The sequence below is a fragment of the Phocoena phocoena genome, chromosome 12 (genome assembly GCF_963924675.1).
Source record: "Phocoena phocoena chromosome 12, mPhoPho1.1, whole genome shotgun sequence".
Lineage (NCBI taxonomy): Eukaryota > Metazoa > Chordata > Mammalia > Artiodactyla > Phocoenidae > Phocoena > Phocoena phocoena.
In genome coordinates, this window is record NC_089230.1 from 75,770,989 (window position 1) to 75,796,692 (window position 25,704).

At 38.4% G+C, this 25,704-nt stretch overlaps 1 protein-coding gene across 1 annotated transcript in view; it reads right to left on the reverse strand.

Annotated features, from left to right (window-relative positions):
* Positions 1-3,110: 3,110 nt before the first annotated feature.
* The window catches only part of BCKDHB (branched chain keto acid dehydrogenase E1 subunit beta), a 236,875-nt gene continuing 214,281 nt past the window's right edge, over positions 3,111-25,704 (reverse strand). The window contains exons 10-11 of the mRNA XM_065888499.1: positions 5,174-5,320; positions 3,111-3,394 (exon numbers count right to left, since the gene is read on the reverse strand). Of these exons, the coding sequence (XP_065744571.1) occupies positions 5,180-5,320 (141 nt within the window). The 3' untranslated portion in view covers positions 3,111-3,394; positions 5,174-5,179. The remainder of the gene's footprint in view (positions 3,395-5,173; positions 5,321-25,704) is intronic.

Genomic DNA, 25,704 nt, shown 5'->3' on the forward strand with positions numbered 1-25,704 from the left:
GTTCAATCTCTGGTCAGGGAACTAAAATCCCACAAGCCTCACGGCACGACAACAACAAAAAGTGTATTTATGACAATTATTGATGTATATCTTTTCATCTAACTTGTTTTCAGTTTTACTTCTAGTCCTTTCCACCTATGATTTCCTCATTCTTGTTCTAATTTTATTTCTCATTTTCCTGGCAAATGTCTTTAAATACCATATTCAGGGAGGTATCAGGTGTCAGGGTTTCCAAATCTTTGCCCATATATGAATGTTCCCTAATTCTTTCCAAGTTCAATGGCCTAGGAAAACACATCAGAGTCTCCAAACCTCAGGTCTCTCTGAAAATTCCAACATGAGGCTTTGGGGTCATGTTCCTCACCCCTCAGCTGAGCATCTCTGCTAAGGCAGTGCTGTGTGCCTACATGGTGCACACCCATCAGCTCTATCCCTGGTGTGCCTGGAACTGGTAAAGGTTTGAGAGCCAGTCTTTTAGAATTTAGTGTCCCTGACAAGTCTGAGGCTTACTAAGTTGTGCTTCTCTATGAGCAACCCGACCTTCTGTCCTGTGGTACCCGGAGGGCCTGGGCCAGGGCCATCCCTGTGGCTGGTGCCGGATGGCAATGGGATTGGCAGCCCCTCCAGAGAGAGCCACATGAGCTGGGAGAGGGAGTTCTCTAAACAAACAGCAGTGCTGTTTCTAGAAGTGGGGGCAGGGAGGCCAAGCAGCCAGAAGCCACACGAGTCCACCTCAGGCAAGCTGACAGGAAGGAGATTTCACGAAACCGAGTGTGGACCCTCTGTGGGATGTCTTCTCAGGATCCCAGCAAGAGTTTCTAGCTTCTGTGACTTAAATTTCATGGACTAAAATGAGGTAACTGTCTTGCTCTTGTGCCTCATTTCTCTTTCTAATGTGTACTATTTACTTAGCTTGGATAATATCTATCAGTTGTACGGAACATGGATGTGATATTCTTTTGCGAAAGGACTTGGGTAATTGGAACTGTAGAAGATTATATTCACTTATACATTCATGTTGTCACATGGAGCAGACTTTATCCTGAGGCTGGGGGTAGTGGGGAATTTGGAATTCCTTTAACATCTCTTGAGTGTCTTCTCATTGCTATTTTTGTCGTGGTCCGAGCGCAGGTTGGAAAAGAATTTCCAGACACAAGGCAGAATGTAAGGACGATAGAGTTTATTAAAGAGAAGAGTCACTGCAAGAACAGCAGGCTGACTTCCTGGTGGCCAGGGAAAGTCGACACTGAGCATGGGTTGCTTGTCTGTTTTTACAGCCAGGGAACCTGCAAGTCATCTGCTGACTGGGCAGAGTATGTATACTTTCAGTGTGCTGAGCGGGAGAAAAACGGGGCAAATGTCTTTCCTTATATGGGATGGGAAAGGGACAGGGCATGCTGCTTGGGAGGGCTCTGGGACATTGCAATGGTCACATTGTGACAGAGTGATAGAAGTCCTGTAACTCTTTGTTCAGGCAGTATTGGCCCTTTGAGTTTATCTTGTTATTTATCCTTGGAGCACACCACAATTTTCTTATTTTCACAATATGGAACAATTCATTTCATGTAAAAAAAAAATTTTCTTTAAGACAATTGTTTAGCTGTATATGCACTTCTTGCGCCGTAGACCGAGTTTAGCATGAACTGTAACTTCTTTATTTTGGAAGGGAAGGGGGCATTTACTGGTGGGCATTGCAGGGCTAACTGGAGAAGGGAAACAGAGTTAAAGAAAATAAAATTAAAATAAGGGAAAATTCTTACAACAACAAACGAATTTTTAAAATAGTATTAAAAAGATACCAATGGCAATAAAACAAGTAACTTCAACTGAAATCATAAATAATATCAACTAAAAAAAAATAAGTCCAACTAAACCAAATATGTTCAAATAGAACCCGTTATCGGCCCAGACGTGGATGACCAGCACACATTCCCTGCTCTGCTGGACTGACCATGCGAGCACAGGGCTCCCGAGGGAAGGCCAAAGCCAAGGTCCATACTCAGTTTTGGCGTCTTCAACTCAGAATGTCCTGAACCATAAGCCAGATGGATACCCTAAATCTTTTCCAAACTTATTGCTGACAAGTACATCTTTTCCCATTCTATACTGTTCAGGTGTTTCTATTCATAAACCAAGGACAGGGCTTTGTTTTTACCCCTAACAAAAGCTTAGTTTATTTTAGCCACTGCTCTCCAGAATCTGTTACAAAGTGCCTTCTTTACTTTACTCCAAGTCTCTGGCAATCTACAAATGTCACTTTCCATATCCTCCTCCAAACATCTGATAAAAATAAACAGGACACAACTTTTTAAACTGTAGTTTTAAAGTAATATATACATTTGCAATCATAAAAAAATGTCCATTTTTTCCAGTGTTTATAGAGAAAGGAAAACACTACATGACCCTATTTCTCTGATTTTTGTCGGGGTGTGTGTGTGGGGGATCTTTCAGCTGGAACTGGTGAGAAGAGCTCTTCTTGGGTGTATGGGAGGGAAGGCAGGGATGAGAGCACCCCCTCTGAGGGCAGGGCCGGAGCGTGAGGGCTTCTGCAAAGGGGTCCCTGAGGCTGTTGTCTACACTATGGTGAAGGGTGGGAAAGGCCTAGTCAGATACAAGAGGCCCTGACAAAGTCCCCAGCAAGGAGGCTTCCTCCTTATGTCGCTATTCATGCTGTTTTTCTTTTCAGCTACATATTAATATAAAGGACATGGAAAAAAATATTTGTTTTGCAACATCGTGGCCAAAAAAACCAAAAAACTGCAGCAAAAGCTTGATGATTTTATAACAAAAGACAGGCTCAGGCTGTCCACGTCCCAGAAAAAGAAAGAGCGGAAGCAAAGATGATCCTTCCTGCCTCACCACGCTCTGGAGAAAAGGTGAGCATGCCCCTCAGTAGACCACCTTGTTGGGACAAGTGGGAAGAACAAAGAAAAACATTCCAGAAGTTTCATCAACATACAACTGTCTGAGCCATAAAGAATGAAACCAAATACAATAAAGTTGAAAAATCAGCATTTCTAAACATTTCACTTTCATTCAGATGGAATTAACAAGTTACGTCACTCTTTTACTCTGCCACAAGAATTCTTTTTACTAAGGGCAAAAACAAAGACAGTCTCATTTTGGCTTTATTGAATAGTAACCCACATCCAATATTTACAGACGTAATTAAATGGAATTTATAAGCCTACCATGCAGAATATTTTTAAAAATTAATCTGAAATAACTCTTAATGGAAGTTATCAATTCATATGTGTGAATACAATACTTAATTCATCATTTTCCAGCCAATATCCAAGTCGGTTCATTTCATAAAAACTCTATTTTCAAGAAGAGGAAATATTTAAAAATTCAGAAAAATATTTCCGTATCTAGTCCTAATCTTCAGGTTTTTCTGTAAAAGAAGTCAATAACGATTATAGACACTCTGGCCACTGTGAATTAAATACAGATTTTCTCAACTGCATGACTACTTTCTTTAACACCATATGTAACTTTTAGCATAGAGGAGTTACTCTTCTTTTATCGTATTTTCATGAGAGGTCTAAATTTGTTCTTTTTAGGTTCAAAAAGAAATACATATCCAAATTTAAAACCAGCACCTAAAGATTACTTTAAAAATAGCAACAGGGGCTTCCCTGGTGGCGCAGTGGTTGAGAGTCCGCCTGCCGATGCAGGGGACACCGGTTCGTGCCCTGGTCCAGGAAGATCTCACATGCCATGGAGCAGCTGGGCCCGTGAGCCATGGCCGCTGAGCCTGCGCGTCCAGAGCCTGTGCTCTGCAACGGGACAGGCCACAGCAGTGAGAGGCCCACGTACTGCAAAAAAAAAAAAAAGCAACAAGGACACGGCCACAGAGTATTACCTTGTCTTTCCATTATGGATGGTCCATGCAAGGAACAAGATGGACATAAAAGTGAGGAAGTCCTCCAACCAGGCTTAAGTGAGACTGTAGAAGCTAGCTGCTCTCACAGACATTAAGAGGTCATCAGAAATACAGTGGTACCTCTGCATGTCTGAGAGAATACTGGGGCATGTAGACTAATGGCCCTACTAATGCCTATGACAATATCCTCAGAATAGAGGATAGAATAGAACCACAAAAAGGTGGGGATCATAGGTGGTGGACGGAGGGCATTATTTTCTCTACATGCCCAAATGTAAAGGTATATCTCTCTTTGGATTGAGGTGAGCTGGCTTTACTACCGATACACAGAATTCAAGAATCATAGTATTTCCTAATCTTTAAAAAGTATGGGCTATGTTATTATATAAAGCCTATTCTTCCCTTTCCTTTCAAAGATCATGGTTCTTCAAAATGTATTATTATTATTTTGGACAACCTAGATATTAAAATGTAAAGCACTTAATCCCTATCTACGCATTTTGAACCATTTCAAAAATGCCAAAGGTAAAATAAATCAGTGTATTGGTGATAGCATCTTCTATATTAAAGCCCTGAAAACTAACTTAACAGTCTTTAAACGGTATTCATTTTTGCTAGAATAACACTGCCAGAGGGACAGAAAAGCATGACCTAGAAAATCACAATGAATAAATGTCACTTACTAGCCATAATTTTAAAACATTCACCTGCCAAGAAAGGTTCTGGGAATGGTAGCGGTGCTGGATTTTTTTTTAAGTAACAGTTTCCCTTATACATAATAAATAGGTTTCCTGTTCAACAAATGTATCTTTCAAGATAACATGAAGGCAAGTTTCAGAACGCTATGGATCATCATATAGTTTAAATCACTGGCGTCCAATTTAACGGTGCCTGAAGGGCCATCTTTAAATAACAGAAATTAACCCTATTCATGAACGGTTTAAATTGCAGATAAAAATATATAGAAATGAGGATAAAGTTGGAACAACAGGGTAGGGTATATTTGCAATCATGGCAGACGGCATCTTCATCTAGTGATTATTCAATGTTAACATGTGCATGTATTTGTTTTATAGAAATCAGATAATGCATATGCTTGATATACTTCTATTAAATGTAAACATACTACTATAAATTCACATTTTTTTTTTCTGAAATCCACACTTTGTTCTGGAAGTTGCCATTTATGAAAAGACAACAACACACTGATGACGGTTGTTCCTTGATCAACAGGACGTTAATGTGAGGAACACTCAGTAGTTTTCTCAAAACGCAGGGCAGACTTACCTGTGGTCAATAGTTGATCATTTTTCGAAGGGCGTCATAGCACTTCCATTTGTCTGGGATGTAGAACGGCTCAAAAATGTGAGGGAACGGCGTGTCGTACCCACATACCCTCGATATAGGAGCCTCCAGGTTCAGGAAACATTCTTCCTGCAGAGAAGAATCCAGATGGTTAGCTTCAAAAATATTTTATTCACAGAAATGAAACATTTCACTTTCAAATACAATGGCATCCAGGGGCATTATAATTTTTTCACATTATAATAATATTATAATGTGAAACAAGCAGGTAACAAATAGCATGTTTGGCCTGATCCGAGTTTTACTTAAGATATGTTTTCATATATGTATATGCATTTTATGCCTACATACATATCTGTTGCTTAAGGCAAAGTGGAATTATACCAAACAGGCTGTGTACAAATGACAAAATCATGACAAATGTTCACAGTAAACTCTGCAGCTTGAAATTAGTGACAGTATATGTTTTCTCTTGTTTCTTGAATTTTTCAAATTTTATATAGGACAAACATGTATTACTTTCACAATAAATATTTATAATTACTCTATGTAACCAGACTGAACTACCAGTTACTTGCCTATGTTCAGGTCTCTCTCACAGCCAGGTTTTGCAGACACTGACAGTCCCCTGGCTACTCACACCCCAAGCCCACTACCACTCTTTGCCCAACTGATGTGCGAACATCTCTCACCTATCACCTTGGGAGTCACCTCCACCAGGAAGCCTTCCTTGACAGCACCTCCTCAACTCTGCACCACTGATGAGGGAGAGGCTTCTGCCCTGAACTCCCACAGCACTGAACTCAGCACAATCCATTGTTTTTGCCCAATTATCTATCTTCCCTGAGAGACTATGAACTCCAGGAGGCTAGAGATCTGGTTCAAAAAAATGTAAGATCCCTAAGAATATATACATATGTATAACTGAATCACTTTGCTGTAACCTAAAACTACTAACACTACATAGTAAATCAACTGTGCTTCAATAAAAAATTAATTAATTAAAAAAAGTAAGATCCTGACCACAGGAGACCCTGTAGAAAGTTATCTTCAGGAAAAAAAAAGAAATGTTATTCAAGTGACAAATTCAAATTTGAAAATAAAATTTTTAGAGAGTTAAAAGAAATCTCAAAAGAGAGATGTGATTAAACTATTCTTAGGAAAATGATATTACCATTCACAGCTATTACCTGAAATCACATCTTTGAGTTTACACATCCACTTTCTCCATTGCTTTGTGTCACAAATGCTCTGGAAAGGTCCACATTTTCTTACATATTTTACTAACTGTATTTTTGCATTTCATTTGAGCAGAAATTTTTAAAGGAATGCTGATGCTCAGTCCCTATCTTCTGTATATATTTCTCCCAGTGACAAGTGTATCAGGGCAGAACGGGCCTGGGAATAGAAGAGTCAGCGACAAAGGGAAGCAGCTGGCCATTTGCACACTCTTCCTGCCCCCAAAATAACTACTGCGACGTACAGTATCAAACACCAAGTAGTGCTGGTTTTCCCAGCAACAAGAAATCTTCATCAATAACTTGAGAACCTTGCAGACATAAGGTTTAAAGAGTCACCTAAAAAATTCCACTACTAATAAGCTCAAAAGAGATGACAGATTGGGTAGACTGTTTCTTGATTGAAACAAGTTATTTTGAAGGGATTTAAATTGTCAATTTAGGATTAACTCAGTTTTATTACTTTAGTTGACACGAGCTGTTTTTCCGCCTCCCTTGAATACTGCATCCTTCATACACAAACTTTCCACGGGCACTGCAAAATACAGAAAAGCCAGGGGAAAATATTTCCCTTAAATACCTTTGATTTTACACCTGGTATAAAATATTATTCTTTCAAACTAGTTCCCTGGAAAGCTGGCCTATGACAAAATGATGTTTCAGTGTTTGTGAAAATCACTCCTTTTAGCAGAATGACCAACATCACGAAACTAAAATTTATTTTTAAACAGCAATGTTTCTAATTTCTCAAGAATGTGAGAATCACCCTACAGGAATGCATCTACATGTTTGCAGGAGCATAGAAAAATGTCTGTGAGGTCACACTTGAACTGTCAACAGAGGCCACCCTTGGAGGCTGGGAGTGACAAGGAAGTGACAAACGACTCTACTTGTACCTTATATGTATTGTTGGAGCTTTTGTGACACAGTATTACTTTTGTAATTAATTGGCACTGATATAAAAGTAAAGAGTAAAAAGAAGAATCATCTTATGTGGATAAAAGTTCCTATTTTGTGTTAACACAAGTTTGTGATTTTATATATAGCATTTTCTTAATTTGAAAACAATTACTGTAAGGTATATGGAATTATATTATTATAAATTACTTTATATAAATATATAAAAAGTAATTCTAAAAATCATGGAAGATAATTCAAGAATATATGATTCAGTTTTATAAGGATATACCCTAACCTATGGAAACAGTCTGAAATTTTAACCCTTTGCTATCTAAAGTATATTAAAGAGACAAGTTATTCTTTCCACGGACTTGTGTTAAAACTTCTTTTAAAGCAGCTGGAAATAAGATGTTTGGGTCAAGCAGCTGTACAGAGTTACTTCCCACTGAACTGGTTCACATATGAATGATTTATGTGTGACTACATGTTTCTTTGGGCAACCATTAAAACTGGCATCCTTGTTCAAGCTCAGTTTTTTTCATATAGAAGCTGTACATACACACACACAGAAAAAGGAATATTTGAAACTCATTGGCAGATGTATAGATCAACGTACCAGAGTAATGCTGCACAAAGTATCTCTCTTCGTTATATACCACATTTTGACACCATAACTATAGCAACCATATGCCCTGAATTTTCAAAACAATCCAGATTCATCATATTCTTCTTTTCCATTGGTCACATAAGTACACTTATTTTTTTTAACTGGGATGATTTTTGATTCAGAAATATTAATCTGCATAAAATTTGGAATAAATAGTTACCTAACCCACAGGGTTGTCATGAGGATTGCAGGTAGTCTCCAGCACAGGGGCTAAGATGAGAAGTACCAGTTTCTGGTCTCTCTTCCTGGGGAGCTTGTACGTGGACGGGCTCAATCCACACGGAACAATGACAGATGGGACGGTGAGGTTAGAAAGCAAATCACAGTGGAACATGTAACCAGGGGCAACAGAAGAGAACCCAGCCAGGTGCCAGGAGAAACTTCCTTCCAGCTATTCATGGTCCAAAGTTTCACCTTGGATCCAATGAGAAGAACTGAAAGTAAACCTTAAACCAATCAGGTAGTAACACCTACATATACCGTGCTTGTGGTATAAATAATCAGATGCTTTGAGAAAAACAGATATTCCTTCCAAAAGACCCTTGCACGAAACTCTAATATAGGGTATTTGAATTTACTTCTGAATATGTCTTTTTGTAAGTATGAGAATTTTCTTTCCAAAATATGTTAATAATAATAATAGTAATCCGTACTTATGATGCAGCAGGTGTGGTGCTAAATGAATTGTATTTTATCTCATTTAAACATTTTAACGAATCTATGAGGTAGGTATTATATTCCAGTTCACAGATGAAGAAACCAGGGTGAAGGAACTTGCCCAAGGTTGACAAGCTACGTACAGAGCCAAGTTAAGACTCAAGCCTGACTACATTCATTCTGCAAATTTTGAAGCACAACTACTGAGAATAGCAATAACAAGAACAAATAAAAATAAAATGGAAGGCAAGCTGGGATTAAGGCTTTTACAACAGAGCCTCAAAAGGGTTAAATTCGGTCTAAGAAGCCTTTCCCATTGTATATAAGGAAGGTAGATGTTAAGACGTGGAAAAGCTGAAAGCACACACTTAAGCATGACGGTAACACATAGAGCAATAAACAGATGGTCCTGGGTATCAGGAAACTCCTAGGCTATCCTAAATAATTTAAAGAAGCATAACTCAAACTGTTTATGTATGAACCATCTGGGTTGCTATGCACGTTATAACCAGAAAAGGAAGCAAACAATGTGAAATGACAATTTCAAATCAAAAAATCATAGACCCGGGCGAAAGAAAAATTCTCTATTTGCTGATTTTCTGTAACAAAACAAAATAAAATTTTAAGTATCTTGGAGAAATTGCGGACGACAGAGATCCTGGAAATTTTCTAGCAGATGAAAATAAAAATAAATAAAACTTAATAAAATAGGATCCATGATTAAGACAAAATATTACTGATAGGCTTTAAAAGTTAAGTGTACTTAATATCAACTGAAGTTAATAACACTGTATTGCAAATTTGCGAGCTGCTAAGAGAGTAGATTGTAACAGTCTTCATCACACAAAAAACCAAGTATTGCATTTATCCGTATGTTTTGGTGAATGTAATACAGGTTATATGTTATTACATGTGTATGTAAATGTATATAAGTTAGGGCTTTCACGGGATCGCTCAAGACGTCTCAAAACTTAGCCTCATTTCCCCACGAAAGTTTTAAGGATGTCAGCCGTAAATTCTCCTGTCACCGTGTCAAAGGATTCACATCACTGAAATCAGCCTCCAGCATTCCGCAGTGTGGCTATGGTCACTCTCAACAAATCTTTTTCTTGTTTTTATGGCAAGGCTGTATAATATAATTGATACAGCATGGAATTTGGAATTCTATCTGAAAGGAATCTTTGTTCTACTAGGCTTTAACCTCTCCAAGGCTCTGTTTAGTCAACAGCAAAAGAGAAGTATTACAAGTTCTGTCCTTGTGCCTTTTCTCACCTTCTGAGATGGCCCACGCTCTGTCTGTGGAGTGTGTTTCTCTCTAAATAAATCCACTTCTAACCTATCTGTCCTTGTGATATTCTATTGTTCTGTGACTCTGTTGTTACCTTGCCTTTTTGCATCTCTAGCTTGGGCAGCAGCCTATGAGAAGTACCTGCTTTCATGCCTGACATACCACAGTGCTCAATAATTGCAGGGGTTTTTTTCTTCCAGTTTTACTGAGATGTAATTGACATACAGCACTGTATAAGTTTAAGGTGTACAGCATAAGGATTTGACTCACACACATCATAAAATGATTATCACCATAGGTTTAGTGAACATCTATCATCTCATATAGATACAAAATTAACAAAATAGAAAAATAATTTTTCCTTGTGAGGAGAACTTTCATACATAACAAATAGCAGTGTTAATTATATTTATCATGTTATACAGTGAATCCCTAGAACTATTTATTTTATAACTGGAAGTTTGTATATTTTGACCACCTTCATCCAATTCCCTCTCCCCCCAACCCCTGTCTCTGGTAACCACAAATCTGATCTCATTTTCTACGAGTTTGTTTGTTTGTTTTTGAAGTATAATTGACCTAATAATTGCTAGGTCTTTGTTTTCCTCTTAAGATTTTTCAGGTTCTAATAAACACAAGGTATCTGAAATGATAGCCCAAAACATCATTGAAGACAAGATCCTGGTATACAGAACAGTCCACACTGAGAAGTAATATCCATTGTAACACAGTGCCTGACAGCTACCATTTATTGGACAGTTACTGAGCCTTAAAAAATGCAAGAAAATACCAAAACAAGTTTAAGTGCTGTATGAGGAAGGAGGGTGGAGACCACTGAAGCTACTGAAGGAGCCAGGCTGCATCCAGTGAAAGGCAGGATCTGATGCTGCCCCCTGGTGAGAAGCAGGGAGCCTACACACTTACTGCCAGTTCCTGGGCCTAGAATGACAGGTTAATAAGTGTGGCCAGATCAGGAAGTCAGAAGCTCCAGAAATGGTTAAAAAATCCACCCCACCCCACCCCCATTCCCCCGGAAAGAACTTAATTTCCAAGCATTGCTACTATAGAAAAGTAGCCTGTCAGTCAGTTACAGGAAGATTCCAAGTAAAAGAGCCCAACAGATAACTGAACATAATCGAGGCACACACACTTCAAAAAAGTCAAGAATAAAGCCCATAAAATATCATTTGATTTATTTTTAAAGCAGTCGCTTGTTTTTTTAATTCAAGGCAATTTCAGACTCAGATTTCTTTCTAAGAACAATTTTGGAATAATTTTTTTCAGTCCTTCTAATGACAGAAAGTTGGATACAGCCCATTGCATAAGACTACATAGCACCCCGAGTTGGAAAATTGTGAAGCTTAAAGTGAGATAAGAAAATTTAGGTCCTTCATATATGTTCTTACTTTCTTATAGTTGATACAGGATGATGAATCCCTTTCACTTTCCTGAAAAACTATTCAACTAATTTTCCTAAACATTTAATGGAAAGTCAGAAATGCAGGTCACTGCAATGAGAAACACATCAAAGTCAAAATACATTGTCTATCGGATTATCTGATAAATCCAGATTTCATGTTCCTTCTTGGAATAATGAGAAACATCAATCCACAGCTTAATTTCAAAGTAGTAACTCAGAAAACTGTTTTTTAAATTACTTGGCAAACAAAAAGGTCCGGGTTATATCACATAATAATTATTACGCCACCATAATGCATTTAAACTAGGAGAATACATTTTGTTTCTAAGAGGGCGCTGGGAGTGAGGGTGAATTAAACTATAAATGTAACAAGCACTGAACAAGACACACAGATCACACAGTTATCATTTCTTCTCTAGGAAGAACATTAAGAAATAGCTTTAAGTGATTTGTGAAGTTTTAAACCTAAACTCCAATTCCATTTAGTCCTTGTTAGTTATTATTTAACAATAAACAACAGGTTTTGCTTCTGAATGCAATTTTTTGTCTAGGGATCTTAATGCGCAGAGCAAGAGTTAACCCAAAATATTATGAGAAAAACTAAATTAATATACCAAAATGATGCATGTTTGATAGCTTTAAAGTCCATGAACTTAGAGACTTACATTTTGATTTTAAGTTGATTAGCCCTAGTTATTTACGCAAGGTTAGACATCACCCAGTTTCCAAATATTATCAGAGAAAATTTGTATTAAATCTACCATGAACACTTACTTGCCCACAGCCAGAACATGCTTCAGCAGATGAGGAAAAAACGATGCTGGTGTCTTGAATGACAAATGAGTCACAGAAACCTGTGAAGGCACTGTGCCAGCAACTCTAAATTAATTTCATTGCTGAATTAAATAAATACAACTTTACTAATGTAAAATAAAAGGTTTCATTTAAGCTAATGGTTTAAACAGAATGTATCGTGGTTTTAAAACAGAGCTTAAAATATACATTTTACGTCTGTAGCAATTTTGTATACAGCACAGACCTATGAAATTTATTCTTCAGACAGCGGAGTCCCTAATCTACCTCCAAACTAACAGGATGCTTCCCCCATCATTACAGCTATGTTTTTTATTTTTCTAACACCATGCACATGAGATGCAAACACTTGTTGATATGAGGTCTCTCACTTTTAAGACACAGTTGAAACAACATAACTAAATAAGACAGTATATGAATAATATCATTTCATCCAGATTTGTATAGCACCTAAAACATTATAGTCAATCCCAATTATTTCAGCAAAGCTTTCATTTAAAATCATAATCTTGACTAAATTAAAAGCTAAGATCTCTATTACTTAACTTCACTAGAATATCTTCCATGGCTGCTGACTTAAAAGTAAAAAGTCCAATTCTTCCTCTTTAATGCAAATTACTGGCAATTTGGTACAATTTTTGTTTTCCAAGATTTCTTTCAGCTAGTTAAAGGATGGAACTGAATTCTCAGTTAGGATAGTCATTTAAATTCAAACTCCATTTTTAAAATGGAAGCCTCTTTTCTGAAGTTAGACAGAAATATTATTTCTGATCTAGATGGCTTTCCCTGGATACAGTCTAGCTACCTAACACAAAGTTGGAGAATGATATTAAAATACACATAGAAATGATTCATGGTTCAAATTCAACAGCGGTGTCAGAATATACAAAATCTTAATACAAAATTATCTATGAATCTCTATACATTAATTCTACAGTACTGTAGAAACTGAGGTAGAACAAATTTTAAAATCCAAATTTAACATTAAAGTCAATAATTTATTATATAAATAAATTTCACTATTTTAAAATCAGAAATAAGTGAAAGCAAGTGACAACTTCTTTCTATAATTTATAATCTTATCAGAAATCACTTTTTAAAAAAGTACACAGTGCTCATTTTGGCCCAGGGACTGTACTAAATATTTTACGAATATTAACTCATTTTAATTTTCCATAAACACTAAATTAGTAATCACAAAGTTAAAACTAGCACCCCATCCAAACCACTTTGGTTTGGTTCTGTTTTCAAACTTTCCCCCAGATACAGTCTTGGGCTATGACCTGAAGCAGCCTCACCATTTTCAACTGAAAGCCAAAAAAAAAACCATTTCTTTATTAAATCTTCCCATAACACATCCTGTTGATTTGCTGCTATCAGTCTCCAAAGATATCCTGAGGTTTAAAAAGTTAAAAGTCTAAATTCTTTTGAGATACACTATGTGTGAATTTGGACATTTAATATGTACTGTGGCTACAATGCTTTTGTTAAAACACTTTACATTCAATAGAGAGGAAAAAAAAAGGCAACGCTCTCAAATTTCCACAGATGCTGAAGCTGGTCAAATTTTATAGTTCAAAATTCTTTCTATAGAAGAAAGCATCCACACGGCAGCAAAGTTTGAAAGTGGAATTTCCGTAGAATGTGAATGCATAATGATAAACATAAGTGAGTAGCAGCACTTGGTCGTCTCATGAACAAATCGCTCTCTGTAAGGTAGGATTTTTGCTTTGCTTGGCACTAGGCAATTTAAAATGCTCCTGTAAAGCAACTTTTGATGATCCTACAAAGCATTCGATTTTTCTGCTTGTTCTGCAACAAAATTCTTTGTATAGTATTCTCGCAACACCAAATGGTGCTCAGAAGGCAGAAATCTATTCTAGCTAAAGCGACCTGATGATTCCTTTGTTTCATGGCATAGAAAATATATTCTTTTAGAGTCGGGGGGATTGAACCTGCACTCAGAAAACTTCTAGTAGGATTTGTCACTGTCCCAATTTTGCAACCTATTTTTTTAAGTTTCAAGACTGATTATAAAATGAAACTACTGGAATAGAGTGATTTCCCCCATCTGGCACCATCTTTCTAAAAAATTTAAGAAGCTGGATAAAAAGAAAAAAATTTAAAAAGAGGGCTAAAATATTTACTATTTTACAAATGATACTCTTTTGTTACAGTGTAATGGGTTTTTCTTTACTGTTTTCTCTTACTCTTTAAATATGTTAAATTTCTAGTTTATGTTTAAAAGAATGCTAAAACAACTTCCTAAATGTAAAATAAAAATCAAGGAAAAGGGAAAAATCAACTTTATTTTATCTACATAATGCCAAAAGAAATGTGTCAATGTTTTTACTGAAATTAAGCATACTTTTTTTTTTTAAGTTAATCTTGGGTGTCACAGCAACACAGCCTTTAAGCTTGGTTTTGCTGAATGAATCAATCAGACCAAGCTATTTTTCAGCAGTTTAATTCTGTTCACCAGATCACTGCAATTTTAATAAGAAAAGCACGGAAATAAATGTTTTAGCCTACCATCAACTATTAGGGAGGTTTATTCCCAAACTTGTTAAGTAGATCCCAGTAGTAGTAGCATTCTCAAAGTTTAATAATTGAACAAATTAACAAAGCAAACAAGCTTCTGGCAGGAAATCTCTGACTGAGTAAAGAAAAGACCTATAAGAGCTCTCATTATTTATTTGCAGATAACTTTTACTAATATGATGAGTTTAACCTATTCCTTAAAACAAATCTAGCCATTGTAATTATGGTCTGCATCCAAAAAAAATATAATACAGAATCCAAAATATATTTTCTTCTTTACTGTAGTTACATATGTATGTTTCTACCTTTACGGTTGGTTAATATTTCTTGCAAAGAAGCTTTTCAGGTTGAATGTCTATACATTCGCATACACACATTTTCATGTTGAAATTTCAAAAATCCAGATATTTGAGAATTAGGGGGATAATGCACATCCCCTTTTCTACTTCCAACTTTGTATAAACTGTAGGCCGATGAGATGAACCCAGTCCTGCACATATTCTCACAAGGTCTGTATCGTATGCTCAGTGTGGACAAATTTCTAATAAGCCTGATTAAACCACAGATACACTAATGAAGGTGTAGTTAGTAACTGAGACCTGGTTCTGGTTACTTTTATAGTTAAGTACAAAAATTTAATATTAGAAATGCCCAGAGATACTGTTCATTAATACATTTTGATGAACTACATTTATATAGTTTCTATAAAGAGGTGATGTTCACATATTTTATTTGAATGGACCAGAGCATTTACTTACTATTTTTTAATCTCCTTACTTGGAGCTGAACTATATAAAAATTTAATCAGGTCCCTCAATCAGGCACCAGGCTAAGACACATAGCACTGATCCCCCAAAGAGATCACATGAGATTCCCTATTTGTCATATATCACAGACAACGATGTGCACAAGCACACACGGACACAGAAGAATAATTTTGTCTTTAAGCAACGCGTGATGAATATCCTAAGAAACAACGCGGAAGCTACAGGAAAAAAAATGGGTTTGTCCTTATGCCTATAGGTTCAGGAAAAGGAGTATATACGTGTAGACAGAGAACAGAAAAGCCAGAGATTCACTAAATGGTAACCAAGAGATGTTCTTTTTTAATAATAAACAAGTATAATTATGTACATCATCTCACTTAATCCTTTCAGCTAGCCTAGGCGGTGGCAGCAAGTGAGGCGCCAAGGCTGACGAAGGTTAAGTGAGGTGACCGAGGTCACAGAGGTAGATGCAGCCCTGGCGGTATTTGAACCAGCCGGCCTGGTTGCCCTTGAGTGTGCTGCAAGACTTTCAAAGTGGGCAAAGAGTCTTGCTTGGGTACAAGGCAAAGCTTGTGTCCTGGGCTACCATTATACCCGGGAAAGAGAAACTGGTGAAACTGTCTGCTTGTTTACGTCAATTCCAACCAAGATTTTTTTTCTTCAATTTTAATAAGAAGCTTAGCGGTTTAGTGCCTTGGAGGGGGCGGGGAGGAATAGATAGGTCTGTTTAATTAGAGCTACAGGAGGTTAAGCTCGGATGGATATATTTTGCATCTTTTATGTACTCACTGGGGAGACACTGAGGGGAAGGTGTAGCAGACAAGATTGGAACTTGTTTCTGGTTAATTACCAGCAACTTGCTTGAGTGCAGAGCAGAAGCTGCCACTTGGGGGTTCTGAATTTTCAGGAAAAACTGGATGTTCAATCTATGGTAGGCTGTAGGTTTAAAGTTTCTTCTTCTAAAAGTTAAAAAAAAAAAATCATTCAAGTGCTTCACCAGGAAATTAAATTTGCTTGCTTTCATTTATTTCCCTATCGCTGATAACATCTAGATGAACTTAGGCGGCTAAGTCATTTGATAAAGAATGTGACGGCTTTTTGATAGATTAGAAAAATCGTTTCGATAAACATAGGTTACAGATTGTATCCTAGCCTTAACTTAAATTGGAATACGAAATGCAATCCTCTCCTCACAGTAAATATTTTATGGCTCTTCTCCACGATTAAGTCACTTTGCAGAATCCAAAGTACAGAAGAAAATTTCTGGAGCATTTAAAGAAATGCCTTTTGGGAAGAAAATTAAGTTCTTTTCCTGCAATGAAAACAACAGACGATACATTGCAATGAAGTTCACCTTAAAGTTAAAATGTAAATTTAAGTGTGGTATGAGGTCTGCCAACTTCAATTAGTGGTTACCGGCACAGCCTGCCCAGCTGGCCCTGGGGTGTCTATTAAATAGCCGTGAGCTCTCACTACAGGTGTAAAGCTCATTGCCCACACACACATGCCATCAAGTGGACTTGGCCGTGTGCAGAGGAGTCCATCCCTGTGCCTGGAAGCAGAGAGGTCCCGGTGGTCTGAGACAAGCATTTCGGTCATCCCTGGGAAAGTATCACTTTGACAGCTGGATTAAAAAATGATTTATGTAGATAATATATCTGGGTTATGAGGCATTAGAATTTCACCTTTTTCAATTTCCAGTCCTCTCAATAAGCGTGCTTCTATTTGACCTAACCAATCACCAACCCACAAGGATTTTCCTTAGGTTTCCTCAAATGCTAATGATGTAGCAAATCTAATTAAGTTCATATGATTCACCTCGGCAGTAGGTATTTCAGTGACTCCAGAACTGCCAAAAGGAAATCCGAAGCGTCTATTCTCTCTCCAAAACAATCATGCCGCGTGCCAAACTGATAACCATTAAACACAGCCGCAGAGCAAATGTAGTGGGGTTTTGGTCCTGTAAATACAGTGTTCACATGTCAATCTGCCCTGCGAGCAATTCTGGAGGCAGACCCACCGACTGCCGGTTTCTGTTACATGAGGATTAGATGAGAATATTAAGTCACTTGTTTCACTCGGCACAGCTTGAGCAGATTTCTACACGCCATGAGTTTCCTCCACCTAAGAACACTCACTGAATGCCCCGAATATTGATAAAAACCTTCGATCAGCATCTTGTTGAAATGGCTTTCAAGCTCTGTAGCTCACGTGAAAAAAGAATAAAGGTGGCTTTGGGTGTTTGAGAGCCTATTTAGGGAATAATGAACATGCAATAGATTGAACCTCATTCCTGAAGAAAATCCCATATACTGTGTTCATTATAAATGTTTTTTTCTTAAGGTTTGTAAAATAACATTTATTTCTTAAAAGTTAACATGTGCAAAACAAAAGAAGCAAAAAACAAAGTCATCCATAGTCACAAGCAGTTTACCGTTTGATGTGTCCTTCTAGGTCTCATTTGTGTATGTACACAACTAATAAATGCTTTGCTTTTCATTACAGTAAGTGTGCAACACGAACCTACGGACACATCTGAGCTACAGAAATTCAACTCTTTTTATTTCAGTAATTCGATTTCCATGAAAGGAAATTCTTTTCAGAGGGGCTCTCCAAACTGGGTGGGTTGCCGGATGCTTAAGGCCATGACCACATTCCCTCCAGAGGCTGTTAGGTTGCTATGGCAACTGCCCTTCCCCTATCAATAAGCAACAGCTCTGAACCCTACTATTCTGAAAAACAAACAAACAAAAAAAAAACGGTTTCCCTTTCTGTGGTGATAACAACATGAACTAGTTTCAAGACTGAAATGACCACTTTTTGTGCAAAACAAATATCTTTGCTGACTGAATTATTTCCCTAGAATGCAGCTTTGTAAATAAATGCAAAAAATAGTGAAATCAGCCATTGTACTCCAGTTCAGTTTCAAAACACAGTAAAATCTGTGGCATAAGTAATCTAAGGATGTTACAGCTGGAACACGTTATAGTGTGGGGGTCCAGGCAGAAGAAGAAAGTCAGGTTTCCAGAGAGCAAATGACATGTCGAAAGCAAAACTGACAGCAAGAATACAACAGAGGCTTCCATGCAGCTCTTGGAAGTTTCTTAAAAGAAGCACATATTTCAATAGTTCTGTTTCTTATCTGTGGTTGTCTCCAGATATGTAATTATTACTGTGCAAGGTAATGCATATATTGATTACATTTATTAAGTTACATACATCTCCCTCCTATTTAAGGAGGTAAGAAGTTGTCTTCACTGGCTCAGGCACCAATAGCTAAATCTTTAAGATGTGTCTCATTTTACCTTGGGAAAACCACCACTGAAAAGTATCCTGTACACCGGTTTTCACAGCCCACAGTATTAGAGGTACAATGCCTGACACAGGGTAGGCATCTGTAAATATCTGCTAACGCAACCATTCCAGTTTTTACTTCTATTCTCTTTCACTCTGGGGTGTCACGGAGCTTAGTCACTGATGAGGCAAAAAAATCAACAAGACAGGAAGTGGGGTGCAGAGAGTTTTACTCCTTGGCGATTAAAACTGAACCCTCTTACTCATGTACCAGACCCCACACTGCTGCCATTGTGATGAGGTCCCTCCCCTGGTTAGAAGCTTTTGCTGGCTCCCCAGAGCTTATACTTTATCACCATTTCCCTCCCAGCTCAGTAGAGACACACACAGGCCCACCTCCATTCCTAAACTTACTATTTTTTTTTTTTTTTCCCTTTTGGCTGCGCTGGGCAGCATGCAGGATGTGGGATCTTAGTTCTCGGCCCAGGGATGGAACTCATGCCCCCTGCAGTGGAAGTGCAGAGTCCTAGCCACTGGACAGTAGGGAAGTCCCAAAACTTACTATTTTATAACGCCACCTTCACACAAACCTCTCTCGTCGAAAACGCTCTGATTTTTCTATCCCCTGCTGTCTTCACATAGATCACTTTTTTTAAAATTAATTTTTATCGGGGTATAGTTGCTTTACAATGTAGTGTTAGTTTCTACTGTACATATACCCAGAGAAAACCATAATTCAAAAAGACATGCACCCCAATGTTCATAGCAGCACTATTTACAATAGCCAGGACATGGAAGCAACCTAAATGTCCATCAACAGAGGAATGGATAAAGAAGATACGGTACAGATATACAATGGAATATTACTCAGCCATAAAAAGGAATAAAATTGGGTCAGTTGTAGAGACGTGGATGGACCTAGAGAGTGTCACGCAAGGTGAAGTAAGTCAGAAAGAGAAAAACAAATATCGTATATTAACATACATATGTGGAATCTAGAAAAATGGTATAGATGATCTTATTTGCAAAGATCACTTTTCAAATTCAGCTCAAGTACCCATTTCCAAGAAGCCTTTGGGACCTAGAGATTGTCATAATGAGTGAAGTAAGTCAAACAGAGAAAAACAAATATCACATGATATCGCTTATATGTGGAATCTAAAAAAAAGCTACAAATGAACTTATCTACAAAACAGAAATAGAGTTACAGATGTAGAAAATAAACTTATGGTTACTAGGGGCAAGGAGGGCAGGGATAAACTGGGAGATTGGGATTGACACATACACACTACTATATACAAAAAACATAACTATTAAGGACCTACCGTATGGCACAGGGAACTCATTACTCTGCAATGGTCTATATGGGAAAAGAATCTAAAGAGTGGCTATATGTACGTGTATAACTGATTCACTTTGCTGTATGCCTGAAACTAATACAACATTGTAAATCAACTATATTCCAACAGAAATTTTAAAAATTCATGTATCCCATCATTCATCAATCAAATATTTCAGAGCCCAGTGTGTCCCCACCTCCAGAGAGTTTTATATTCTAGTGGGAGAAACAGGTATGAGGAAGTGTTAGAAAGGGAACAGGCAGAGGTCTGTGATAGACAGTAAGTTTCATGTGCTCAGGGAGGGGTTCCCTAAGGAGGCAGCATCTGAAAACCATGAGGGTCCAGGAGCATCCCTGGCAGGTCATACAACAAGCATGGAGGCAGGAAAGAGCTCGTGTGACCCAGAGACGGAGAGAAGGCCCCTGGGACCACGGCCTGGGGGTGGGGGAGTACACACGCAAAGAGGGACAACAGAGGAACGAGGAGGGAAGGGGGCACCAGATGGCCAACAGACCAGCCCTGGCAGGAAGACAGTGACAGATGGTTCCGATATTTTACGTATATGTAGCCTTCAGAGAACACACAAGAGTAGCCATGTAGAGTTACAAGATTCTCCAGGTAAACTCAGGGCTCATTTACAGGAAATAAGAAATAGCATTAGAGATGAAAGCTACAGTTGCTGATAATCTGAGTGAGACACAAAACACTACAGAGATGAGGGCAGTGATTCAAAGTACACAAAGAGAAACAGATCACTTTTTGTGTGTCATTTGGAGGAAATCGCCATTTCATTTGGTAGGAAAACTTTTTAAGGAGCCACACAGAACTGCCCACTTCTGAGGAAGTTAGGAAAATAAAAATAGGAGGTTTTAGAATTGAAAATATTTTACTGGAGTTTGTGGCTAAATGGAACGCTGTCTTGGCTAGGATTCAAACGTCTTTTCTAGTCACATACTTATTACCATATCCAGTGTCTTAATGACAATATCAATTTCCCATTTATTCACACTACTGATTTCCTCTCCCTATCTCGTATCTCTATATCTCTCTCAGTGGCTTTTTATGATTATGTACTGTAAAGAGAAAGGCTCCAAATTGAGTAACCTAGCAACGTGTACAGAGATCATACTTTGGACACAGTATCTACTGTTCCTTTGGCGAGAGAAGTAGGAATCCACTGCAGATAGAAACAGATTTTCATACACTTTATCTGGGGGCAGTCGAGAGAAACCTTTCCCCCTCATTCATGTCCCCCCTGGATTTTCTGTCACCAAAGCTGATTCCAATATAGCAAATTCTGAACTAGCCCCATAATAATTTTGCTAACTAGCAGCTTGTGGTGATTGTGAGATAATCTAAAAATGAAGGCAAAATATAACTAGAAAGTTTTCTGGGTATCCAATTAGCCAATGTTTAGAAGGGTATATTTGTTTTTCCTTAGCATTTATTTTAATTGATTGTTTAGAAATTCTATTATTTGGAATCTCTTAGAAAGTTTCAGTAAATTCTAATTAGCTATCTTTTTGTGTTGTGAAGAAAATGTTTTCCAATGACAAAACATCATGACTTCTTTGGGCTTTAGACTAATACTGTTCTGAAGAGTAGAAGACTTGGGTCCTTGTCCTGAATCTGGTACCAGCTAGGTAAGTGGCAAGCCAGTGTGGCTCTAGCTTTTCTCCTCCATCATTCACACTGCGGGTAGACATTGATCAGCAAGATGATAAAGGAAATCAAACTCCAGTTGCTGAAAGAACAAATGCCTTTCTTGAATCTTTTTAATAGAAATCATCCTAGCATGCAATGTCTGGCACATGGCAGGTACGCACTAATTAGAGGTTCACCTGAAAAATTCCGGTTTTCACTTATCTTCACATCTCTCCAGCTGGAGAAAGGCAAGGGCTTCAGAGCTGCTAGCCCTTCAATACTGATAACAGAGGCAGCAGATTTTGAGCAAAAATGACTTCTCCCTAAATTCTTGACAAAGCTTAGACTCAGTTGATTGTCTCCGATGACAATTTTGACACTTAAATGGCAAAAAGCGACAATAAAATACAGATGGCCACACAGCCAAAACAAAACAAAGAAGACAAAAGAAACCCCTAGGACCTTATGAAGTTACAAAATGTTTTTGTTTAAGGTATTATTCTGAATAAATACTGAAAGGAGCTAGCTTCACAGTAACAAAATCAAAAAGCACATGAGTGCTGGCCATACTGGTGAAAATAATCTCATCACCATAAACAAAATGGGTGAGGGGCTTCCCTGATGGCGCAGTGGTTGAGAGTCCGCCTGCCGATGCAGGGGACACGGGTTCGTGCCCCGGTCCGGGAAGATCCCACATGCCGCGGAGCGGCTGGGCCCGTGAGCCATGGCCGCTGAGCCTGCGCTCCGCAGCGGGAGAGGCCACAGCAGCGAGAGGCCCGTGAACCAAAAAATAAATGAAAAAGAAAAAGAAATGGTCCAATTTGAAAGTGGGCAAGTGACAGGAACAGCAGACATTTCATTAAAAAGGTAGATAGATAAATAAGTACATTAAAAGGTGCTCCACATATTAGCTATTGGGGAAATGAAAATTATAACCACAATGATGTATCACTACACACCTATTTGAACAGAAAAATAAAGACAGTGATAACGCCCAACACTAGTGAGGATGAGGAGATCTCGAATACACGGGTAGTGGGGATACAAAATGGTGCAGCCACTCTGGAAGACAGTTTGGCAGTTTTTATGAAACTAAACTTACCATCTGACCCAGCAGTGGCACCCTTGAGCCTTTATCCCACAGAAGTGAAAACTTATATCCACACGAAAAATGTGTACACAAATATTCACAACAGCTTTTTCACAGTGGCAAAAACTGAAAACAACTCAAGTGTCCTTCAGTGGAGGAATGGTTACAAAACTGTGGTAGAGTCAAAGCTACCATGAAAAACTACTCAGTAATAAATAGGAATGAACTATTGACAGATACAACAACAGGGATGGAGTTCAAGGGCATGATCCTAAACAAAAAAAGTCCGGTCTCAAAACATTCCACTTTTTATAAACCTTCTTGCAATGACCAAACTAGAGAGATGGAGAAAAGGTTGGTGGTTGCCAGTAAACTGGAGATGGGGGAGAGTGTAAATATAAAAGGGTATCATGATGGTGGTGTCTATCCAAGTCTATATATGGGGTAAAACTGCACAGAACTACATACACACACAGACACGCACACACACACAAGTATAGATATTTGTGTGGATAAATGGTGAAAAGTTCTAGTTAACACTCTAGTATTTTCTGTATGCCATTCAAAATGTCCCCATAAAAAGGTATCAATGGCGTTCATACGTAAAGTAATTCATCACACTGAATCCCTGTGACTTCTATGTACGCAGTGGGCAGTACTGGCTGTCTACCAGCACCCATTCCCATCTTTTCCTCTCCTCATAGTATCCAGATTCCCTTTACGGTTCCATTCTTCTTCCTCTAGTCTCCCATGAATTTGGAGGGAAGCTGACACTTCCCCCAGCTCAGGGTTGGGCCTCCACTGACTTAGCAAATGGGCATATTCTACTCCTCTGACTTCAGTCACTGGTTCAGGAAGGATGACCTCTATGGTCTAGTTGGGCTGAATCTAGAACTCTTGCTTGGAGCTGTTATAAATCTATGGCCACCGTGAGGGAAGTCAGCTCTGACATCAAGCAGCTGATACTCAGACCCCTCCCACTTGATTTACAAGGAAAAGGACAAGGGAGCCACATGTGGGAGGCGGGGAGAGAAGGATGGGGAGAAAAAGGAGGGGAATGCAGAAAGTACAGATGTATCAAAATCACCTAGAAGGTTTTGCAGACTACAGGTTCACCCCCAACCCCTAAATGGTTGATTCCCCACCCTAAGGGAGTGGCTGAGCCTCACTGCTATATATGCAAACACACACATGCTAGTTCCTGATATGTGGATGCTGTATTTATTGCTGGAGTTCCTTGAAGTACAGGCTCATCTCTCTTTTTCCCTTTCCCACCAAAACATATCAACGTGGCAGTCCACATTTCTTGTCTGATTTCCTCCCCACCACTTGTTCCTGCAATGACTCCAATCTACTCGGGCCTTACAGAACCCTCTCCTAGAGTAGGACTCACTTGGCCGCACATTAAAATCACTTGAAGAGCTTTATTTTATTTAAAAAAAATTTTTTTTTTTTTTTTTTTTTTTGGCTGTGTCGGGTCTTAGTTGCCACATGTGGGTTCTTTGTTGCGGTGTCCGGGCTTGTCTCTAGTTGTGGCATGTGGGTTCTCTCTCTAGTTGTGGCGTGCAGGCTCCAGAGCGTGCGGACTCTGTAGTTTGCAGCACGCGGGCTCTCTAGTTGAGGCAGGCGGACTCAGTAGTTGCCCTGCGGCTTGTGGGGTCTCATTTCCCCGACCAGGGATCAAACCCACATCCTCTGCACTAGAAGGCAGATTCTTTACCACTGGACCACCAGGGAAGTCCCTGAGAGCTTTAAAAATAGATGTCTCCGTCCCACTCCTGCCTGCAAAGCTCTGATTTAATTATTCTGGGATCAGGATTTTTTAAAACCCTAGGAGATTCCAATGTACAGCCAGGATTAAGAACCAGTACACTGCTAAACGGCTGCTACAAATGACCTCTGAATCATTGAAGTCAAGGCTTGTTTCTCGGCTGTCTCTACCTTAAGCTGAACAAGTAGGGAAAATAGTCACCAAATAGGAGAAATAGTATTTTTCTTAAAAACAATTCCATAGAGTTGGAAAAAGAGGATTAGCAAAATCAATGTGCAGGAAAGAACTCTAGGAATGTAGAAGTGAGAATGATGGCTAAAGTGTGAGAATTTAAAGGGAAAACAATACCATTTGAGAAAGTACACTTTAGGGGAATGCTGACAGGGAGAGAGGAGAATTCACTGCAGACAAAATTGTCGACAAATTTCTCTCTACTGCAAAACAGTTTGAAATGGGTCTCTATACTCGAGTGTAAACCCACTTGTTAAACTCTGATTGAGAAAAGCTCCTTAAGGTGTTTTAGTGTCTTAAAATTTGTTTGTGTTGGGAGGTAGTGTGTGTGTTAAAAGAAAATATGGGATAACAGAATTTATCATTTTTTTGTGCAGAGATAAAAGTGATCACTCTAAAAAAAAAAGGTCAATTTGTATTATGTGTTCACAAGTAATACGATAACTCAAGAGGCATTACTAGCAGAAAACAAATTAAGAAGCTGTTTTTCTGTAGCTGAAATAACACTAATAGTATTATTACAAATATTATGAGCACATACCCGGAGCTGGCTAAGCATGTGACCTGCATTACCTCATTAATCCTCAAGAACCCTATGAGTGGGAAGAAGCTTCATTATCCCCATTTTAGAGATGAGGAAACTGAGGTTTAGAAAGGCAGGTGAGTGGTCCAAGTTCGCAAGTGGCAGAAACAATATTTGAAATCAGCTCTGTCCAGTTCCAGAGCCTGCGTTCTTTTTTTTTTTTTAATTTAATTTAATTTATTTCTTTATACAGCAGGTTCTTATTACTCATCTATTTTATACACATCAGCGTATCCATGTCATTCCCAATCTCCCAATTCATCCCACCA